This window comes from Actinia tenebrosa, unplaced genomic scaffold (assembly GCF_029948245.1).
Source record: "Actinia tenebrosa isolate PJP-AT-01 unplaced genomic scaffold, QUT_ActTen_1.0 PGA_scaffold8__29_contigs__length_14323225, whole genome shotgun sequence".
In the NCBI taxonomy this organism is placed as follows: Eukaryota; Metazoa; Cnidaria; class Anthozoa; order Actiniaria; family Actiniidae; genus Actinia; species Actinia tenebrosa.
The window spans coordinates 9,285,552-9,308,492 of record NW_028292585.1 but is presented as its reverse complement, the minus strand read 5'-3'; the positions used below and the strand labels follow the sequence as shown (position 1 = coordinate 9,308,492).

The following is a 22,941-nucleotide window of genomic DNA, read 5'->3' as shown; positions in this document are numbered from 1 at the left end:
TGACCTTGACCTTTTCAGATATAAGAAGATATGAGGAAATGCCTTGCTTTACTGAGACAGTATTATCTCCATTATAACTTAGAATTGATTAAAAAGAATATTTTGAGCTAAGTGCTGATGGATAAAATGTGGTTAACCAATCCATTATTATACATTATTAGACATCATTTAACATCGATTGTTCTCATATATCAAGATTTTTTTCATGACATTTTCGTGTCATTATCAATCACTGACAGTTATGATACATTGATCAGTCATTGGTTGTCTCCCCAGGGGGTGTACTCGGGTGGGCAACATGACGGGGAGGTCTGATGTATTTTTTTGGGTTGACAATTTTCGTTCCCAGTATTTTTTTGGGTCAAGAGACCAGCCACATATTTTTTTAGGTCTTGAAATGAAACCTGTATTTTTTTGGGTTGTCACATCTCCGAGTTCGATTTTTGTATCAGAAAATTATTTGAAAACCCTGTTGAATTCAATAAATCAGCTTTGAAGTATTCAAGTCTTGTATTATTTTGGGTCAGAAATTTGGATGCCATGTATTTTTTTGGGTGTAAAATTTCAGGTTTGAGTATTTTTTTGGGGTTGCAATATGAAGCTCCGTCGGACCCCCCGTCATGTTACCCACCCGAGTACACCCCCTGGGGTTGTCTCATTAGTACTTAGCTTCTCTCAATTCACGCTCCTTTTTGATTACTTCCTTTGTGTTGTAATCTACAGCTTGTGTTTAAAGTCAAAGCTAACACCCTGTTGGATAAAGTATCTCTCTGGAGCAATGAAAACGATCAAGAAGAGTTCAATGTTAATGATCTGAAGGAATGTTTTGCTAAAATTAAGGTGAGAATAATTACACAAAACACAGAAGATAATTCTAGGCTTCTTTTCTCCTTCATTCCTTTTTTCTTCCTTCATTCCTTTTTTCTTCCTTCATTTTTAATCTCATTCCTTCCTTGCCTCCATTGTTCTTTCTTTTATTCCTTTTTTGATATTCCTTCCATCCTTTTTCCTTTTCTTCTTTACATTCATTCGTTTTACAAACACCCATCTAGTATAGGAGCAGGTGTTGCTCAGTTGGTTAGTGCGCATCCTTTGAAGCTAGAGGTCCACAGTCCGATCCTCAGAATATCCATGTCTGTTTTGACTTCTCTCTAATCAGTGTAGCTTCAGCTTTGAATACTCCTAAAACAGAGCACTGTTAGAAAGAGGGGGTGAAGTGCGTACCATCAGCTTCCCAGGATACTAGCTACTTTGCTGAAGGAAAATTACCAAACAGATGTCAAATACTATTCCACTATTTTGCATTTTTGAAGGATGATGAATATGTGGCTAACTGCTGCCTTCAAGCAGTTCTTCCAACAATGGAGGATACATATGATATGCTACACTATGCAAGGGAAAGAGTAAGTAATAAAATATGGCAGTAAACCAAAGGTTAAGCATGATATCAAAAAAGATAAAAATAATCTTACTAACAGAACGAATGAGGAACACACTTCAAACCTAAAACTAGAATATTTTTCAACATGCAACTTAGTGTACAAGAAATGTTTTCTGTTTATTTTAACGATACTTTTCAGGTGTCACAAAAAGACATGACCAATGGACTGACCTACTCTCCAACCAAAAAGCTCCAACAGGTAATTTATTTCTTAGGCTTCTTTCTGCTTTTGCAAGTTACTCTAATAATATGTCATGATATTTTGCTCCAAATTGAGTGATTTTATTTATCAATCAACTTGTGGTCTTTTCAGTCAGAAAAATGGCAGTTTGAACGTACTAATATAATTATCGTTGAAGTGTGACCCGCGTTTGATGTCTTGTTCAGCGACTAGCATTTCAACGACTGTCAATCAAAAACTGAAATTTAGAAAACAATATCTTGATGGAGAGTTTAGACTGAATTAAAGATGTTAATCCTCTAAAGTGTTAACATGTTAACATGTTATATTTGTACAAAATAGTCAAGCAGTTTCTTAAACCTTTTAAAATATTCAGATTCTTCCTGTTCTGGACAAACTTGCTACATATGAGATGGCTTACAGCATTCAAAATTTCAGGTAACCTAACTTTCTAATATTTATTTTCTTTAGAATAAAATGGGATGAGAAAGGAATGGATGGTTTAAGATGAATGGGGAAATAATTATGAATGGATAAAAAGGGGTCAAATGAATATAGGATTTTTTTTCTCTTTTCCACTCTCTTCCTTTGCATCACCAAAACTTTAATTCAAGTTCATTGTGTCTCCAGTGGTGCACGTTGGCATAGCTTTCGTAATGCCGATCTCTTAGCAGAGGTATGGCCTTGTCTTGAGCATGGTGAAATATGCAGTGCTGTTACTATCTGGAGGAGACATCAGGTAAGTAATGCTGCCAATCTTTCAAAACCATTGAATAATAATACTTTAATACTTATATTATGCAATTTTACATATGAAGTAATTGAATTCTATGGAAGCATAATTGCCCTATTTCACTATGACGTCACTGCTTGTGTATGTGGGGGATAGAATCGCCAAATCCAATACAAAATTTAATTCAACAAAATTTGCTCCTAATGAAACAGTTTAATCTAAAATGGCCTGGTTTTCAGATATAATGTGTGTTAATATGTACTAAAAATATTCTGAGCTTTTGCTGGCTATTCTACTTCTCTTAGTGGATTGATACAGGTTTTAGAACAATTTTCGATGAATTTGCGTTGATTTGACCCTGTCTGACGACCATGATCCTTTGCGTTTAAACAATAGATTGTTTTGATGTGACGTCATAGTGAAATAGGGCAATTATGAGTGTAACTCCATCTGACTCAAAATCATGTTTCTTCTTTTGTTGTGCAAATATGTTGCATTTCATTGCTTGCTACTGCCCGTCAGGTGTAATCAGCAAAGTATTGCACACTAAAAAAGTTTGATCAGACGTAAAGTAACACTATAGTACTTTTTGTGGTTCACACATGCTCCCACTGTTTTGCAACCCTTCTCAGTACCTTTAGCATTACCTTCCTTTTTTGCATTGAATGCACAGTGTCTGCTTTAGGGGCCGACCACACATCAGGGGCGTAAAAATAAAACGTAAGCTTAATTTAAAAAAACCTTGTATGAATGTATTGTTTTATCATGCAGAGCCTATTTGAGGAAGGTTTTAGTATAGACAAGTTGGAATCTCTACTTGGTTCAATCCGTCAAGACTTGAGATCATCACTTATTATTCCTTGGTTGAGAGATGATGTTGTTCCATTTGTGATCAGGGTACTTCCACAAGGCATTGTGAGTATCATAAATGTTTATGCTCTCTTGGTTGTAACCGTTGTTTGATGTTTGATGTATGTTATCATCACTGTTGGTTTAATGTTAATGTTGTTTTTGGTGTTCTAATGGTCATTGTCATTTCTGTTTTATTTTGTTTTTGTGCTGAAGAAATAGAAAACGCGCGCGCGTGCCTTGTGCAGTTATAAAGCACGCGGGGGTTGTTAGAACATGAGAGAAGCCAGGTTAGGAGAATGATGGCACGTAGAGGAGTGTTTCTTGACACTTCTCGAGTGTTCTGCCAATCCCCAAGTGCTTCATAACTGGGATTTATAACAGTTATTTTATAATTGATATTATCATGGTTGTCATCTGTTAAATTGTGTGATTTATGATGGTAATTGAACTGAGTGGAGTGCAATTTGGTCTGAGATCAAATGCGCGATTACAAAATCGCACGACCGTGCTTTCAAGTGTGGATTATTGTTGTTATTGTTGTTCATTCTTTGTATATTTTGTAGGAGACACTAGCATCATGGTTGGAGCAAAGAGCAAGAACGATGGAGCTCACTGAAAAGGTTCATTTCACATTAACAATGTTAACAATATTTATAGTCAGTTTTCCTGAGAATGTATCAATATTAAGACTATGGGGGGGGGGGGGGGGGTGCAAAATCACAAAATAAAAGGGGAAGATTTCCAAGCTATGCGTCACTGGTAAAGATGTTATATTCCATCTACTGACAGCCTATTTTCATTTAAACAGAGTGGTTGGCCTGCAAATGCTCTTGAGTTAGCAAGTGTACTACAAGCACCTTCTACTTGTTCATCAACACAGGATCAAGAAAACGAACAGAATAAACAGGTAAAACAAGGAATAAACAGGTTAATTAGCGTGAATACGATAGCACTGACTCGGACCACTGGTTGGAATGTACCAACAGAACTCCTTTTATATCTTGACTCTGATTAAACTCTAAACATTTAATGGTATACAGTATACCAACACGAAAACTTCCTTTGAAACCATTTTAGAATGAATGTTTTGGGTTTGATCAGTTAATCAAAGAGGGATTGACAGGGGTCCTTGGTTCTTTGTGATTTACCCCTCTTATTGGTATTAACAACTCCGCATGTGTTTTGACCGGAGCTGGGATGGGAGATATGCTTGGATCAGTGAAGAGTAAGCTCCAGTGGGAAATCCTTACAGCTCCCCTGTTGTCTATCGAAAAATTTGTTTAATAAACCTTTCATAAAATGGCAAAAAATATAATATCTAACAAATTTATGCATTTCAAGTTCGTTAAAACCACTCAGTCTTGCGTTGCATGTTTTTCGTCTCTTCTTGTCATCGGTGCAATTAATAACGTATGATTTGAACGATACAGAGTGGATTGGCTGGACTGGCAGATCTAGTTCGCCACCTGAGAGAGTTATTGGACTTACATACTAAATACAGCTGCCGTATTAGCCTTGCTGAGTTTTCTAAGGTAACAGAACCTTCCTTACTGCTAATTTTGAGCCACACTAGCCATGTGGTAATTTTTTTACACACACTGAGCTAAATCTATAACTAAACTACAGCTATTTCAAAAATGGTTGTTGTAAATTTTGTTGCATGTTGCATACCAATATGGAATTTTCCCAAACTTTGTCTGCATGTTTTACCAGCATATTTTCACAAATGAATATATAACATTTAAAGCTTGGTATGCAACATGAAATAAAACCTTCATCAAACTATTTTTTTAAATAGCTGTATTTGTCACCGATGTTTGAATGAGCTAGTGTTCAGCATTCTAGAATCATTTTTTTGTTTTAAATTGTCGATACATGCTGCAGTTTTTCCCGCGCTTTTCTTGATATATTCTACCTTATTTTGGTTGTGTAACAACATTGCGCTTCAATGTGAGAAAACAATGAACAATAAAAATCATCAACTCAATTGTATTGCTTTATTTAGGACCAAATATCAGCCTCACAACATTTCTTCTCCTTTTCTTGTCGTTATTTGCTCATAATAAAATAATAAATCATTAAAACGATTAAAACATGTCATGATATGAACTTTCGCTGAGTCAAATTCTCTAGCTTTTCTCGATTTTGCAATCCCAAAAAATTTAATTTGGCGACAGGAAAACCATGGTTGAAAAGGAAAAGTAGACTTGATTGCCAAACGTCATTCGAAAAGCAAAAGAAAGTATTTTAAAGATTAAGATCTTTGTACGAATGTTTATCTTCGTAGGAGACTACCAGTACACTTGTGTTTCGACTTCTTGACAGTGTAAAAGCAGCTGAGTTGCTTCCTCAAGCGATGAACAAGTACATAGCACCTTACATGATCCATCACAGTCTAGACAAAGACCAAGTATTATTAGACTATGTTAAGGTAGGTCAAGTTAGTCACTAGAATGATGATGATGATTATGGTGGTGATAATGATGATGATGATGTGTGATGGTGGTGGTGGTGATCATGATGATGATGAAGGGGATGAAGGTAGGTCACAGTGTTATGGTAAGTCGAGTCAGACCGACTAGAATGTTCTGGTTTTCTGGATCGCATGAAGACTGTAATGTGCTATTTCTTTACGGCTTTGTAATTTTATCGTTTTAGGAAATGTTTGTTAAAATATCTGGATCGTATTCGTCATTGTCAAATTCCCTGTGGGAGGCAAGAGTTATTGCCGTGATTAACTACATCAAAGATAAACGTGTAAGTAGTAGACAAGCTGGTAGGAACCTCTGCAGGGGAGATTACTCTTTTTTATATAAGAAAAAAGGACCAGTCAAGATGTCTTGGTTTTTAAATAAATGGCACTCTTAGCTCATTTTTAGTACAGTAAAAGTTGAAGAAGCGTATAGTTTCTTATCAAGGACTGCCGTAGTAATTCAGCGGTTTGTGCGCGTATGCTCGTGTGTTAAAAATGAATGTTCAAAAGTGGTCAGACACTTATATGGCTTTTGATACTTTTTTTGTTGTTGTTGTTCTGGGGAAATCTGTTTCTTAATATTCATTACTCACAGAATTGTTTGCGTATTTAGGCGTATTGCCAGGCAACGCTTGAAGTCATGCGACACGCCCTGGTGCCGTGGAGTGATGCAGTGGAAAAGCTGGTACACGATGCCATGACCGCTTACCCCAAGTATGTCTTAATGAATAACACGCAACACTATCTTAAATGTGCCTACCGGGTACTGCCGGGTACTACCGGGTGCTACCGGGTACTACCGGGCCACTCAGATCTCAGCTACCCTTTCCAAGTTTGCTAAATACTTAGCAGCAGTACATAAACGCAATTTACATCATTGTCAAAAAAGCCTGGGAGAAGACTTTCATTTAATGGCGATTATTTGAAGGTCAAGAGTGAGATAGTTTATGATTCACGTAAAGGCCCTCACCTGGTAATTTTGTCGTCAATAGAAATAGTACTGGACTTGTTCTGATATGGTGCAGTACATCAATTTACGAAAGGAATGTTTAGGTATAGAGTGTGTGCAACTATGTGACTCAAAATCCCTTTACATATGAACAACAGTGAAACAGCCGCCATGTTGGTTGATCTAACAACAGAAGCTAATGAGGAATGCTTTATCTTCAACCGAGATGGCGGCAATTACTTAACATGTACCTGCTCTATTATCGTGAAATGATACAATGTCTGTACAAAATATACCAAACCAGATGTTCAAAAAGGAAGGGTTCATCGCCTAACAAGCTGGAGAACAGTACCAGCCTCAATAATGTTCTTGATTCCTGTCTGTAGTAACCTGGAGCTGAAAGAACAGTATCGATTTGTGGAGCTTAAAAAGGTTCTTCGGTTGTACGGCATGAAAAGTACACAGGTTCCGGATGCAGCAAAGGCCAAGGTACTAAATTATTACTTTTACTTTATTTCTCCTCTTCTCTTCTCTTCTCTTCTCTTCTCTTCTCTTCTCTTCTCTTCTCTTCTCTTCTCTTCTCTTCTCTTCTCTTCTCTTCTCTTCCCTTTTCTTCTCTTCCCTTCTCTTCCCTCTTCATTCCCTCCTCATTTATTCATTCTTCTATTTTTCTTTCTTCCTTCTTCTTTCCTTCTTTTTCTTAATCATTTCCTAGTGTAACATCCTGTGTTGTGTCCTCGTAAGGTGTCTCTGATTCCATCCTTGCAATATTCATTTTTGCATTATCGTCTGCACCTTCCTTCTTTTTAATGAAATTGTTCTCTTCAAGTCCATAGTGCGGATTATTCTCACTCGTGATGAGCCAACGGCGATGGAAGATGCACTCAAGGTAACAACAACATTCTGTATCCAGCACCGTTATCCCTAATTCGTTCCAAGACTGGCGACAATACGTCGTGCACAAGGTGTTTTTGAACTGTCATTATAAACCTACGTGTTCTGAGCTCACACAGGGAGCGTTGTTTAGTTCTCATATTTACGAGGAAGGACATCTAAGGGCGAAACTGAATTCTTTTTAGAACATGCTCTTGGGGGTGGGTAGGGGTATTCAGATACGAAACAATTAGCCCGTATGAATACCTATCAAACATACCTCGTAGAAGAAGTACAACAGTTATCTAATTATGTCATTGGTGCGTCTTACTAAAAAATTTGTTCATCCTAGGTCGTTCGAGCGTACAGTCATTTATGTGACTCAGATGTTTATGACATTGGTGCGCCTTACTAAAAGGTTGTTCATCCTAGGTCGTTCGAGCGTGCAGTCATTTATCTGACTCAGATGTTTATGACATTGGTGCGCCTTACTAAAAGGTTGTTCATCCTAGGTCGTTCGAGCGTACAGTCATTTATCTGACTCAGATGTTTATGACATTGGTGCGTCTTACTAAAAGGTTTCTGACTACTTGTGACTTGTTTCTGATCCTAGGTCGTTCGAGCGTACAGTCATTTATCTGAATCAGATGTTTATGTCTTCAGGCTTCAGAAACTTTGCCTTGATGAGCGGGTAAGACCAAATACTATTTATACTGACCTGAGGTAAGGCCAAATACTATTCATATTGACCTAAGGTAAGACCAATTACTATTCATATTGACCTAAGGTAAGGCCAAATACTATTCATATTGACCTGAAGTAAGGCCAAATACTATTCATATTGATCTGAAGTAAGGCCAAATACTATTCATATTGATCTGAGGTAAGGCCAAATACTATTCATATTGATCTGAGGTAAGGCCGAATACTATTCACATTGACCTGAGGTAAGGCCGAATACTATTCATATTGACCTGAAGTAAGGCCAAATACTATTCATATTGACCTGAGGTAAGGCCAAATACTATTTACATTGACCTGAGGTAAGGCCAAATACTACTCATATTGACCTGAGATACTAAGAAACTTCCAACCCATTTTTGATGGTCTAATGTTTAGGTAACAGAATGTGTGGAGCTCCTCAACTCCCTGCCCAAGAACAAAGCAGCGCAGTACGCCGAAGAGATTATCACGTGGCTATGTGGGATACTCGAAGAGCAAATGTTTGTTGAATTGGTGAGTTAGATCAGAAATATAGGTGATAATGATCGAGTGTATTGAGGTTTTTCACTGTGGTATGTGTCGCTATCGAAAAATCATATTTTTTTGTTTTATCAGAAAAAACAAAAAATTTGCAGCCAAATTTTTATATCGATGTTAGTGGTAGAATTGTGAAGGCACATTTTGCCTGTCAACTTACATTTCTTTGTAAAATCTTCATGTTAAAAAAAAAATCACATCTTCGAACTACATTCGTTTTACTTATCTGTAAGCCAATTTTGAATATCAACTTCTTTTTCAAAATAAAACAAATTTCTCTACAGCATTACGTCACGTGAAAAACCTGTTTATGACATTAGTACTGCAAGTCTGATAATCACAATTAACAGGCAGTAACATACGACCACACCTATTTTCCGGCATTCGTTTCTAAAAAGCGCTGGCCCTATGGTCTGAACCCAGACGAAAGCAGAGTTAAGAGCGCACTTTGAACTGAGTTCTTTCATGCACAAATGTGTTTTAAAATGTTCAGATGGAAATGTATTGGTGCGGTAATACGTCATTTGACTTGTTGCGCAGGGTTGTTGCATTGCAGCTTGCAGATTAAATGCTTCCGCACAAATACAGACGTTCGTTGTACTCTTGCCAGAAAAAACATTTAATGTTGCGTGAGTAATGCGAGCAATATTCTCTCTGCAACTTGCAACTCAACAGTATTGCGTGACAAATTGCATGAATGTTTTGTCCGTATTCTTCATATTTATACTGTAGCAGATGTCGAACGTGGTAACAGCCTCGGCCAACCTTATCCAAACCTCTTTTGAGAGCATGTCTGTAGAATTTGTCAGCGGTCATGTTAATTTCCTTCAATACTTGTGGTTCCAGTGTGATTGTCGGTCTTCCCCTCGTGATATTAATGTTGATTTCACCACCATAGACGCAAGCATTAGCAAGCGAGGCACGGTTCAATGGTGTGCGCTGCTATTGGTTATCTCCTGTGCCTCGAATATTTTCCTTCCTCTGCAAAAATGAACTCCTAACGCCTCTGGCTCGGGTGACTGTGCAATCACTCTCTGCGCGTTCGACGTAAAACATATTACATTTACATTTTTCAAGCATAATGTCATAGTACGCGGTCGTCGGAGTTAGATTGTTCGATCGAGGAGCGGGCGTAGCTCAGTTGGTTAGAGGTCCATAGTTCGATCCTCAGGAACTCCACGTCTGTTTCGACTTCTCTCTCATCTGCGTAGCTTTAATTAGCTTTAAATACCCGTAAAAAGGAGCACTAATAGTAAGCTATTGATTAATCTTAGCTGAAGGAACCACCGACGTTAAATATAGGTACTTTACCTTTACGCTGTCGCAGTTCGTACTTTTTTAACCCTCTCAAGTGAAGTACTTTTGGCGCGACCGTCCGTGTCTCGGTTGAAGTTCGGCTGTATGTTACTGTGTAATCAGTATGTAAAACATTGATCCCTAATCTTCTTTCTACAGGATTGTACCAAAGAACATATCGTTGCTGCTCAGAATGCTGTCTCTATTCTAAAATTGATTAAGAAACGTGGTAAGCTATTACCATATTGATGGTATTTATGGCGGCCATGTTGGAGGAACTTAAAAGAATTGCCAATGAATTCTTTTGTTATATCCTCCAACATGGCCGCCGTGTCTTTTGTTATTTAATTCTCTTGGGAATGGTTGAAAACCATCAATAAGACATGGTCAACAAAACATGTTCGTACCCAAGCTAGAACAAGGTGCAACACGTTCGCTTTCTTAGAATAGGTCTATTTTAAACCACGTCAATTCCCTAAGAACCATTTCTTTGTTTATTCTTTAATCTTGAGAAGAGTTAATATGAATATGCAAAAATCTCGAACCAATAATCTTGAGACAATTGCAGTTGCATCGAACGATTCGCTCCTAAAACTAGAGTACTGAATAAGAGGATAAAGATAATCAAATCATTGCTTGCTGATAGAATACGTAAAAAAGTGGCTAATGAAAATAACTTCTTTTTCCTGTTAATGCTCCTTCTTGATTAGAGTTGTCCACGTACCATGAAGTAGACGAGCTACTAGCAGATCTGACCAATATCTCATCACTCCAGGTAACATCTCAGAGATGTACAACAACTGACATATAAAACATAGCAGTACTGCAGTAAACACTAGCCTTTTTACCATAACTTGGAAAATTTTTCGCGCGCTGATTGGCTTAGAACCATTGTCGATTAGAGGCTAGACCTGCTTGTGCTTACGACATCCGTCACGCGCGCTGAGCGAGCGGATGAAACGGCTTTTTCAAACTCTTTACCTGTCTTTTTGTTCAATTTTTTCGCTGCGCTCGTGGTTCCACTTGAGTTTGGATCATTTTTGATGTCATTTCATGTTCGATTACAGTACAGACCCATAGAAAACTGACTTAACTGATTTGTTAACTAACCCTTGTGGTACCATCCCTCGCCATATGTAAAGTGTTTTTTCTCTCCCTCGCTAAGAATTGTTTTCAAATTGTTGCGAGTTTTATAATTCGACCGCTCTTTTTCAAGAAGTTCCTGAAATGCCGGATTTCAATCGATTTTGCTGGAACTTTGCAGACGATCAATATCCCATCTCAAAAACGCGGGTGTCTCAGTTTTTTGATATCTTGTGTCGTTTTAAAGTTATTTCATGCGTGAAAGAGATAAAAACCACTTCAACCAACTTGGGGAACAAATATTAATATTTCCGCAACAAACGCGTTTATCGAAAATGTGAGACACTGTTTTGGAGGTCATACTGTCATCTTTGCGATGGCGTGAATTATTTTCAAGTCAAAAAAATTCCCGTGTTCCGGGAACTTATTGAAAAAAGAGTGGCCGAAAATAATAAAACTCACACTCTTGAAAAACTGATAAGATTGTTAAAAAAATAATTCTCATGGTTGAAATCTGTGTTTATCCAGTATCAAGAAAATATATAGTTTCCTAGCCATTAGATGAATAGTTAGTGCGCTATGACGTTTTTAGTGAACATCGGTCGCGAAGGTCTCCTGGTACCTTGAAGCTTTTCCTTAAAGAATGTAGAGAAGAGCAGTTAGCTCTGTCGTTCTCGGTCTTAAGATCATTTTTCTTCTTCAGAGGGAATTCTCAGAGTTCTTGTCACTGGATGACTACAGAGACGCCATGAAACGTGAGGAGTTGTTTCAGAGATATCTTGGATTACACCTCCAAGGACAGAGTGCCACTAAGGATGAAAAACCTGATAAACCAGTATCATTAACACGACTGACAAGGTAATAGTCCACCAAGGTCGTTGATGGAAGAATCGTAACAGATAACTTAGGGATGAACCATTAGATAATTGAGGACGGGAGGTGCAGGAATTTATGTAGCACGATGTTTATTTTTTATGACAACCGTTTTTGTGTAGGTGAAGTGCTTGCTCGATATTTTTTGGGGGGATTTACGCAGCCCCCATCAATTAACTAAGGTCTGTCCCTTACCACTGATTTCATTACTACACAATCGTCAGGTTTCGAGACACCAAAGAAGCCGCATCCGGCATCTTTAATGATTTATAATTGACGGAAGATTATTGCCAGCTTAGATGTGTGGACGTATTTGGTGAGGACGCGTAGCAATGAAATTGGTTGTAAATGCAATTGTATAAAAATCAGACCTTCTTCATTTGACTTGTTGTTTCTCCAAGCGCGCGTGATGCCATATTTGCTAGTGTAGGACTTGATGCTATTGCTAATTGACTTCACTCGGGATCCAATCAATCAGACACACTATCTGCGATATTCAACATTCAGACAGATCGAAGAGACAAAAAGAAGCAAAAATGAGCTAGAACCTTTTTCATACGTTCAACGCACTATTTTTCCTTTCCTTCTCTAGGACAACTAACCCCGTTTTTGTTATTTTCGAGCAAATGATCGATCACGGCACCTTCTTATCTGCTTTACCTTGATCACATGCAGGCTATGCAATCTGATTCTGATAAGCAAAGAAGACCTGATAACCAGACTAGCAGATCACGCCTTGTTATCTGGTGACACTCACACTGCTATAGAACTCTGCAGAGAGCTACTTGAGTTTGCAGCAAAGCCTTCAGCCTCTCACGCCGTGTACGCTATTGCGCATGCGCTGTGCCAGCGTATGTCCGAGGGACTCGTCTTGTCACTAGATGCAAGTGAGAATACTAACAGAACTAACCTGACTAAAGAGATCTACCAGTTGCTGTGCTCTATCTTAAACCTTTGTAAACCAGGTAAATATGCTAGGGGTTGCAGTCAATTGCAATAGGGACCTTAAGCTGCAGGACGGCAACGACGACGACGACGGTAAACATACAATAGCACTAATTGCGCTATTCAATAGATACTCGTTGGAATGTACGAAATACTGTGCATCGTTGCCGTCTTATGCTGAAAGTAAGACGTGAAATGTCCTATTTTCACGTACTAAAGAGAACGGCTACGCCAAAAGCCTATCTTTGCTGATTTTCGTTATAAGTAAAACGTTCCCAAAAGACGTCATTTCACTCTAAAACGGGGATGCTTATTGAGTTAAATACTAGTTAAACACGAAATAATAATACAATAGAAGGTTAAAGCGCATCAATTTTGCCGACGTTGTCGCCCACGTTGCCGTCCTGCAGCTTAAGGTCCCTATATATCATTTTCGGGTTGAAAACTGGGGTCTCAGGTCGCAAGGTCGCAGCTCTTAGAAGATAATATAAACAAAAGAATAAAACGAGTCGACAGTGAAAACTATTGTTTGGTTCGACCAATCTCGACAGCAGTTCTTAGTGACTGCGACATTACTGGAAAACTGACATAGAAGTTGAGACCGAAAGGTATTCTCGGTAATGACACAATTATCCTCTGATGTATTCAGAGGAGATACACAGTCGATATGAAACGTGTAAAAAGCCTCCACGCTTTTTGTCAGTGCAACAATTTATGAACATTCCACGAGTCGTTTCACTAGATATTTCTAATTAGCGTACTTCCCATGTACCATTTCGGTCTCAACTCCTATGTTCTATGTTTTCAACCCGACAATTCTGCTATCAAGTGTATATAAAGGATTTGTTCTAATCATTGCTTTCCCATTCCAGACCATTTGTCATTCCCTTGAGTATCATTTCTTTGTTTATCTGCAACACTCGAAAAGATGCACTATTATAGATGAAACTTTAACAAGAACATTAATGTACCAGTAGATGGAACTTGAGAATTGCAACTCAGAGATTTCAAATATTGGAGAGGTTAAGAAGTAGCCTCTTTCTTTTTTTTTTTCTGACAAAGGATTGTATTCCCTAAAGATTCAGTAATAAGAGCTTCAAAATCCAGCAACTAATCGCACAACACTGTTGCGTTTTTAAAAGCTACACGTATATTACCGCTCCGCCCGCAACATATTTTCATTGTTGCGAAGGCCAGGGTAGAGAGATCTAAACCCGCAAAGAAAAGTTGTGGCACGAGGGGTGATAATACAAGCAAAATTCGCTCTGCAACTTGCAACGCATTGACGCCGCGTGTCAATACCAAAAGTTCTATTATTCGTGACTCTCTTGCGCTCTGTCAAAAAGTCAATGTTAAAATGTATTTTTTTAACCGTGATTACTTTCAGATTTACTGTGTGATTGTCTTGAGTTATGTAAGTGTATTGGCCTGGCAAACGAGGTGTACGCACAATGTGAGACTGGTGACTATGGCTTCACTGTGCAAAGCATGGCCAAAAGGTACGGTCTGACAATGTAGGTCTTTTGATAGGTAACGCCACATGGTGGTTTACTACTAACTCTTTATTTCGATCAGCTGCAATATAAGTCATGCTTTGGAGTTGTGTTACCAAAGTATGAGAAAAGATGTTAGTATAAAGCCAAAAAAAAAAAAAGAAAGAAAACGATTTTCGTTTGACAAGCTGTTATGACATCGTCATCATCAACACCATCAATGTTATTACCTCTACAGTTACTGATATTATTATCATCGCCTCTGTCGTTATTTAATATCACCACCACCACTGTCACTGTGATCATCACAACCTCATCTTCACCACCATTATTTTTTTCTTTGTGCATGTGAGAATATGCAAACGATACATGCAGTTTAGATTTTTAAAGTATTAAAGTTATTATTATTATTTAAGAAGAATCAAATCTTCAATTCCTTCTAAGCATGATATCATCTCGCCTTTTTCTGTAGCTCCAAGAAAGACTTGTTCAGTGAATGGACCTTCGATAAAAGGTTCAAGGAAGACGGCCTTGTACTTGATTCAGTTATTGCTCTTCCATTGGCTGGAAAATTCGCCGTCGCTTGTGTGCCAGACGGTAGGAGAATTAGGCATTTAAGCTTGGGCAAAATGTTTTCCCAGAAGATTTTATTCCCTTGAATTGACCATTTTTTGAGTTCCAAATTACCGCTGTGTTTCTTGATTACAGACTCATTTACACAGGGTTAGCTTCGAGTTTGTGCAGAATATTCACGTGTTCCTTACAGTAACCACTATTTCTTTCTTAACGAAATTGTCCGAAAAGAAACAGAGATCGCAAATTTCCTTTAGTAACTCGAATCATTTTAAATTATTCTTCTCAAACTATGGAAGTATTTTTGAAACGTGAAAGGGATTTACAGCAAGGAATAGGGAACAAGAAAGTTATTTGTACAATTTCTGGCCAGATTCTTGGAATCCAATTATCCCCTTTTCTTGTCTTGGTGGAGTCATTCATTTGCGAACTCTCAGACTATTCTTAGGGTTATTGTCATTTTTTTGCAAAAGTGAACAATTCCCCTTTATTTAATGAATTTTGTTCCTGGATTCTATCCTTTGCTTTTAGGGTTTTTCTTTGACCTCTCTATAATAATAGTTTATAGATAGTTTATTTAAATATTACATGAAAAAAATACGTGACTAATAATTGAAAAGGTGTACTTAGAGGCTAGCCCCATATACTAGTCCCCCCTCTAATTCCCCTCCCTCTGCGCAGCGATACTGCAAAAGTCTAGAGTAAAAAATTAAACAGTTACATTTTTATAGGGCGTAAAACGAATAACGGTATGCTGTACTATCAGGCAAGAGTTGCTGGAAGAAACATATCTGATCAAGGTAATAATACAAAGCTTATAATAGATTAAATTACGTTGTGTTCTCTTATTTATCACGATCTACGTCAACAACTAAACTTGATGCAAAAGGTTTGGGCAATGACCAAAAGTATGGTACCAGGTGTATATGATAAGATACTTCATGATAGGTGATTTCGTATTGATATTTTTTCTCTTTTCCTTTTGAAGAAAATCCTAAGAATAATGAAAACGAAACGATACCGATGCCATCACGACTCATCCAAGTGAGTGCTGCTGGGCTGAACGTCATTAGACATCTACAGGAGAACAACTTGTATAAACTGGCTTTGAGATATGCATCTGAGGTAAGCAGATACCACCATAACGTCATTAGACATCTACAGGAGAACAACTTGTATAAACTGGCTTTGAGATATGCATGTGAGGTAAGTAGATACCACCATAACGTCATTAGACATCTACAGGAGAACGACTTGTATAAACTGGCTTTGAGATATGCATGTGAGGTAAGTAGATACCACCATAACGTCATAAGACATCTACAGGAGAACAACTTGTATAAACTGGCTTTGAGATATGCATGTGAGGTAAGTAGATACCACCATAACGTCATTAGACATCTACAGGAGAACAACTTGTATAAACTGGCTTTGAGATATGCATGTGAGGTAAGTAGATACAACCATAACGTCATAAGACATCTGCAGGAGAATAACTTGTATAAACTGGCTTTGAGATATGCATGTGAGGTAAGTAGATACCACCATTGTTGTAGTCGCTCAGATCGTGTAGAATCAAGATGTTTATTTCAAGCCACTGTTATAACTACTCAAGTACAATAAGTAGTGTCTATGATTATGTAATGATAACATTGGGATCATATAACATTACGTCATATATTACATCTCCCTTTTCCTAAATAAACATTCAAATAATAAACCGGAACAACGACTAAACTATACCAATATATAAATGATAAAACAGTCTTTGATCAAATCCATGGGTTCTAGGTTATTAATCAGTCTATGTAGCATATTTTGGGTTGGGTTTAATTAACCGCCCAAAACTGCTCATCCTAGTGTTTGGTTTTAGGTCTTGTGTGTCGATCTTGGCAGGTTCTGGTTTCTGTTCAGGTACAGGATCGGATGTGGGTGTTGTATCCTCAATGTCGACTTCTACTGGTTCCTCCGGAATGTTTGGACTCTTAATTTTCATTAAGTGTCGCCGGTTCCTTCTGTAGAGGGTACCATTATCAGCCTTTACTACATAAGACCTTGGCGTGTGGTGCTTAGTTACAACTGTAGCTGGTTCCCAAGGTGCTTCGGGTGTTTTCTTCATTCTGACTTCCTCATTCTCTTGCAGTGGTGGAAGCTGTGGTTGTGCATTGAGGTCATAGTATGCCTTCTGTCTGTGTTGTTGAGTTATTCTGTTGTCAATAAACTCCTTATGGTCCAGCGCAGATGGTTGTAGTTTCTTTGCTGCTGTTGGAACTGTAGATCTCAAGGTTCTACTCATAAGGGCTTGGGCTGGTGTGACTCCATTGATTGGTGTGTTCCTGTAGTGGAGTAGGGCTAGGTAGGGATCCTCGTTGCACTCTCTTGCCTTTTCGAGTAGTCGCTTCACAGTTTGTACTGTCTTCTCATGTAGTCCACCTGACTGGGGGTATCTAGGGCTAGTAGTTGTGTGTATGAATCCATAGTTGTTTGCAAAGACTTTGAAGTCTTCTGAGGAGTATTGGGGATCATTGTCTGACACAACCTCTTCAGGAATACCGTGTCTACTGAAAAAGGACTTCATTTTGTTGATCACTGTTATTGATCTTTCATCCCTCAGTTCTGATACTTCTGGGTAGCGACTATAGTAGTCAACTACTACAAGGTGGGGTTTTCCTTTCCAGTTGAACAGGTCTGTTGCTACGCGCTGCCATGGCCGTTGTGGCAGCTCATGTGGGTGTAGAGGTTCTTTGGCATTGGCGTTGCGGTGTCTCAGACACGTCGGACATGAGGATATCATGTCTTCTATCTGGGTAGACATTCCCGGCCAGAAGATGCTTTGTCTTGCCAGTTGCTTAGTCTTCTCGATTCCCTGGTGGGACTGATGCAGCTTGTGGAGAGTATCTTTTCTGAGTGTTGGTGGTATTAACACTGTATGTCCAGCGTAGACCAATCCTTCATTCTCGGTCAGTCTGTCGCGGTAAGCAAAATATTCTCTAGACACTAGTGGGACTGACGATCTATGTTCGGGCCAGCCGCTCCTGATCTGTTTGATCAGGGCTTGCATGGTGATGTCACGTTGAATGTGTTCCTTTATCTCTTGCAGCTTACGGTCAGTGACATACGCCTCACATGACATAAGATGTATGTACTTCTCGTCTTGAATTTCTCTTTCGAAATCCTCCGTGGTGACTTCCGGCGGAAATGCACGTGACAGTGCATCAGCAATGTACATTTCAGTTCCTTTTGTGTATTTTACATGGATGTCATAGGCTTGTAGCTGAAGTAGCATTTTCTGCAGACGTGATGGAGCTTGGGATAGTGGTTTTTTGAAAATTGCTTCAAGTGGTTTGTGGTCTGTCTCCACGGTTACCGTCTTCCCGTAGATGTATTGATGGAAGCGTTTGCATCCAAAGACTATAGCAAACAGTTCTTTCTCGATCTGTGCATAGTTTTGTTGAGTCTCATTCAGCGCTTTTGAGGCATAGGCGACGGGCCCTTTATCTTGGTAGAGTGCAGCTCCGAGTCCTTTTTGTGAAGCGTCGACTTGGATAATAACGGGCCTAGTTACATCATAATACTGGAGAGTGTCTGACGTGGATAGCTGTTTCTTGAGGTCTTCAAAGGCTTTTTGGTGATGATGGCTCCAGTGGAACTCAACGTCTCGCCGTATAAGTTCTCTGAGCGGCGCTGTGGTTTCTGATATTCTTGGAGTGAACTTGGCGACAAAGTTGATCATTCCTAGTAGGCGTTGAATCTCTTGTTTGTTCTGGGGTGTTGGGTAGTCGATGATGGCTTTGATCTTGCTGTTGTCAGGTTTGACTCCATCTGCTGTTAGCTTCTCTCCGAGGTAGACGAGCTCAGTGCATCTGATTTTGCACTTTACTTTGTTTAGAGTCATGTTAATTTGTTTAACACGATCCAAAGTCTCTTTAAGGTTTCTGTCGTGTTCTTCCAAGGTTCTGCCCCAAACGAGAATGTCGTCGATATCTGTCTCGCATCCGGTTACATCAGCAAACAATTCACTGACAGTTCTGTGAAATACCTCCTGAGCAAACACGAACCCAAACGGCATTACTCGAAAGCGATACCGACCAAAGGGTGTGTTGAAGGTTGTTAAGAGTGAGCTCTCTTCGTCTAGAGGAATCTGCCAGAATCCGGACTGGGCATCCAAATGGCTAAAAAATTTGGCTCCAGATAAACGCGCGGTAATCTCCTCTTGTGTTGGGAGTTGATAATGTTCGCGCTTAACAGCTTTGTTTAGGTCACGGGGGTCAATGCAGATTCTTAACTTTCCGGAACGTTTTTCGTTGACGACCATCGAGTTGACCCATGGAGTTGGTTCATTGACTTTAGTGATGACTCCCGCTCTTTCCATGTGTTCTAGTTCGTCTTTCACTTTTTCGCGTAGCGCTGCCGGTAGTTTTCTTGGTGGGTGTATAACTGGACTAACTGAGCTGTCAATCTTGATGTGGTAAGGTTCCGATATCCGGCCTAATCCTTCGAAGCATGTTGAGTATTCCTTAAGGATTTCTTCCTTGCTGAGTCCAATCAGCTTGCTTGAGTCAGTGTTCCTTTCCATTTCATGAACATTAAATGTTATGAGCTGTAAGGTTTCGCAATCTTCGCATCCTAGAAGTGACTTCCCAGCTTCGACGACTTGAAACTGGACTATTTGTTTGATGTTCTTAAATTGACACATTAAAGAACATTGTCCTATGACAGGTATTGCGTGACTACCAAAAGCTGTGAGTCTTGCGTGGGAAGTTTGTAGTTTTTCTCGGCGACGCTTACGAGGCACGACTTTGTAGAAATCCTCCTTTGTTAAGACGCTTGTTTCTGCTCCGGTGTCGAGTTTTAACTTCAGGTCCTTCTTACCAATGCGAATGTCTGCATACTGTTCGTTGTGATCGATGCTTTCGTTGACAGAGTCTATTGTAATCTGATCGACGCCGTGGTCGGAATAATAGGGACTTTAAGATTTGCAAAATCTACGACGGCGACGCCAACCGAAAGTGTAAATAATTTCTCTCTTGGGTTCTGTTCATCGGAGATTTCATTTCAAACATTGTCGTTAAAGTCAACTCATCCACAGGGAAGACAGACTTTGAAGACGCGAAACCCAAAAGTGAAGTTATTTACACTTCCGGTTGACGTCGCCGTCGCAGATTTTGCAAATCTTAAAGTCCCTAATCACTCTCAATGACGTCGTATTCTACTTCGTGTACACGTGTTCGGTGATTTCTTGGTTGATATTTCTGCTGAAATTGTTGCTGTTGCTGGCTTGATCGACAGTATTTTGCAAAGTGTCCGAGCTTTGAGCAACTGTTGCATTCTTTCCCGTAGGCAGGACATGATTTTGGCCTGTGTAGGATTCCACAATTACCGCATGGCTTTTGCTTGGAGTCGCCTTTCGTTCTTGTCTGCGTGGGGGTGTGGCGCTCGTTGTATCTGGGTTGTCGTTGTTTGACGAAGTCTACGTTCGCGTTCTTGGCCTCTGAGATAGTTTTTAGCTGTTGTCTGGAGTGTTCGGATGCTCTGTAAATGTTGAGTGCCTTGTCTAAGCTCAGGTCTGCTTCGCGTAATAAGCGTTCCCTCAGGGATTGATCAGATATGCCGCACACAATCCGGTCGCGTATGAGTCCGTCTTTGAGATCTTTGAACTCACACAGTGAAGCAAGAGTCCTCAATACTGTCACGTATTGATCAATTGTCTCCCCTTGTTCTTGGTTTCTCGTGTTGAATTTGTGTCTTTCAAAAGTGATGTTCTTTCTCGGGTTACAGTAAGTCTTGAACGCCGTCTTGATATCCGCTGTAGTCCTGTTCCAAACTGTCTCGCCTTTGTCGTCAGTCGTCGTTTCGTCAGGAAGGTCCAGTGTCTTGTACACTTCTCGACCCTTCTCGCCAATGCAGAGCAGAAAATACGAGCATCGCTCCTCTTCGGATTTTCCTTTAAGTTCTGTTTTCTCGAATAGATTCCAGTGTTCTTCGAACTTTCGATAGTTCTCGCTGACGTTGCCTCCAAAAGACATTTCTCTGGGCGCTGCCCATTGTAGACTCGATGCCATTCTAACTGATACGAGTAATGGTTCGCTCATAGACCACGTTCTGACACCATGTTGTAGTCGCTCAGATCGTGTAGAATCAAGATGTTTATTTCAAGCCACTGTTATAACTACTCAAGTACAATAAGTAGTGTCTATGATTATGTAATGATAACATTGGGATCATATAACATTACGTCATATATTACAACCATAACGTCATTAGACATCTACAGGAGAACAACTTGTATAAACTGGCTTTGAGATATGCATGTGAGGTAAGCAGATACCACCATAACGTCATTAGACATCTGCAGGAGAATAACTTGTATAAACTGGCTTTGAGATATGCATGTGAGGTAAGCAGATACCACCATAACGTCATTAGACATCTGCAGGAGAATAACTTGTATAAACTGGCTTTGAGATATGCATGTGAGGTAAGCAGATACCTCCATAACGTCATTAGACATCTACGGGAAAACAACGTGCTTCCCCTCATCCAACCCCCGGAAGGTTATGCCTTGAAAAGATGCAACATTTATCAGTTTTTATGACAACTATGATTATTTTTCTCACGTTCAACAGACTCTAGGTGTTTGTTTTCAACATTATGCTGCCAACAGCTTGATCGTTGATACGGTAAGTAAACTTATATGAGAAACATTGCCCTTGTTTTAATTTACAGTTTCTTGTAACAGTAGTTTTTAATTTGTTATTAGGAAAGCGACCATGCTTCAACAATTAAATCCGAAAAACAACATTTGGCAAAAATATCCGTAATGGGGTTGAATATCTCGGTGGAGCTGATTGGTGGTTTACTTGTCAAGGTATGAAAACACGTAAATAATCACTCAATAGACCTCTTCGGCTTGGAGTAATGTTTTCCCATTTCAGACCACGTGTCATTCCCTTGAGAATAAGATTCTTTGTTTGAGCTGTATCCATATTCATGTGTCTTCTCATGTGCAACCGAGCGCAAACCTTAAACAAAGAAATGATACTCTAGGGAATGACATGTGGTCTGCAATGGGAAAACATTACGTCAGAGCCGAAGAGGTCTATCTTATGGACTGACAAACATTCACTTCCGATGAGAATGAAATATCAGAAGACATGCCCTCCATTTTGAAAGAAATATCAATTTCATCCAACATGGCGGCTATAACGTCCCATTTAAACCAGTTGCAATAATGTCGCGATAGTCGGGACACCATGGTAGAGGCCTTGGATTAGTCATTTGTCATGGCATGCTATCGCATGAATTAACTGTCCCTCCCTATACTGTACTGATATTAATGCTGCAAGGATTTGTTGCTTCTTACAGGTGTTCAATCATAAGACCGTGGACCATGAACTTGGTCTTGGGTACGTTTGCTCTATACCCAAACAGCTGGCACTGGAAAAAATGAAATCAAAAGCCTTTTTCCCAGCACAGAACTATGGCAAGATAATGGTATGCACTGATGTCAATGATCCTACGACGCTGAAGTGAACCGACTCTTAGGCTTAGTTAACATGGACTTCTCCATGTATTATTGATCCTGTATTTGTTATGTCCTTGTTAGGCACTGTCTCATGTTGGTATTGATTTTGCTGTTCTAAACAACGAACCCTTAGTACTTGACAACTATCAAAAAATGTCGTCTAATGCCGCGTGGGGACAAAAACTGAGCAAGATGAAGGTCAGTCAGTACACATGGAATATGATCATATCAGATCAATAGTTTTAAAATAAGGGGTGCTTACCATTTAAAGCAATCCCAGGATCCGGATGGAAATTCATTTGCTAATGGAAAGAAAAGAGCGGGAAATATTTACTTCCGACAAATGGTACACGCGTCTACCGAAAGAACCGAAAGAGCGGGAAAAGTGGAT

At 39.3% G+C, this 22,941-nt stretch overlaps 1 protein-coding gene across 1 annotated transcript in view; it reads left to right on the top strand.

Moving 5' to 3' along the window:
* Nucleotides 1-22,941, top strand: part of LOC116292704 (kinetochore-associated protein 1) — a 51,373-nt gene that overhangs the window by 6,592 nt on the left and 21,840 nt on the right. The window contains exons 17-44 of the mRNA XM_089024108.1: nt 724-840; nt 1,314-1,403; nt 1,581-1,640; nt 1,999-2,060; nt 2,253-2,361; nt 3,127-3,270; nt 3,771-3,827; nt 4,016-4,114; nt 4,638-4,739; nt 5,495-5,638; nt 5,866-5,964; nt 6,294-6,394; nt 7,016-7,118; nt 7,459-7,518; nt 8,116-8,193; nt 8,622-8,738; nt 10,218-10,287; nt 10,769-10,833; nt 11,845-11,999; nt 12,690-12,979; nt 14,347-14,458; nt 14,925-15,049; nt 15,757-15,825; nt 16,014-16,150; nt 21,652-21,705; nt 21,786-21,893; nt 22,391-22,519; nt 22,632-22,748. Coding sequence (XP_088880234.1) covers nt 724-840; nt 1,314-1,403; nt 1,581-1,640; nt 1,999-2,060; nt 2,253-2,361; nt 3,127-3,270; nt 3,771-3,827; nt 4,016-4,114; nt 4,638-4,739; nt 5,495-5,638; nt 5,866-5,964; nt 6,294-6,394; nt 7,016-7,118; nt 7,459-7,518; nt 8,116-8,193; nt 8,622-8,738; nt 10,218-10,287; nt 10,769-10,833; nt 11,845-11,999; nt 12,690-12,979; nt 14,347-14,458; nt 14,925-15,049; nt 15,757-15,825; nt 16,014-16,150; nt 21,652-21,705; nt 21,786-21,893; nt 22,391-22,519; nt 22,632-22,748 — 2,973 coding nt within the window. The remainder of the gene's footprint in view (nt 1-723; nt 841-1,313; nt 1,404-1,580; nt 1,641-1,998; nt 2,061-2,252; nt 2,362-3,126; nt 3,271-3,770; nt 3,828-4,015; nt 4,115-4,637; nt 4,740-5,494; nt 5,639-5,865; nt 5,965-6,293; nt 6,395-7,015; nt 7,119-7,458; nt 7,519-8,115; nt 8,194-8,621; nt 8,739-10,217; nt 10,288-10,768; nt 10,834-11,844; nt 12,000-12,689; nt 12,980-14,346; nt 14,459-14,924; nt 15,050-15,756; nt 15,826-16,013; nt 16,151-21,651; nt 21,706-21,785; nt 21,894-22,390; nt 22,520-22,631; nt 22,749-22,941) is intronic.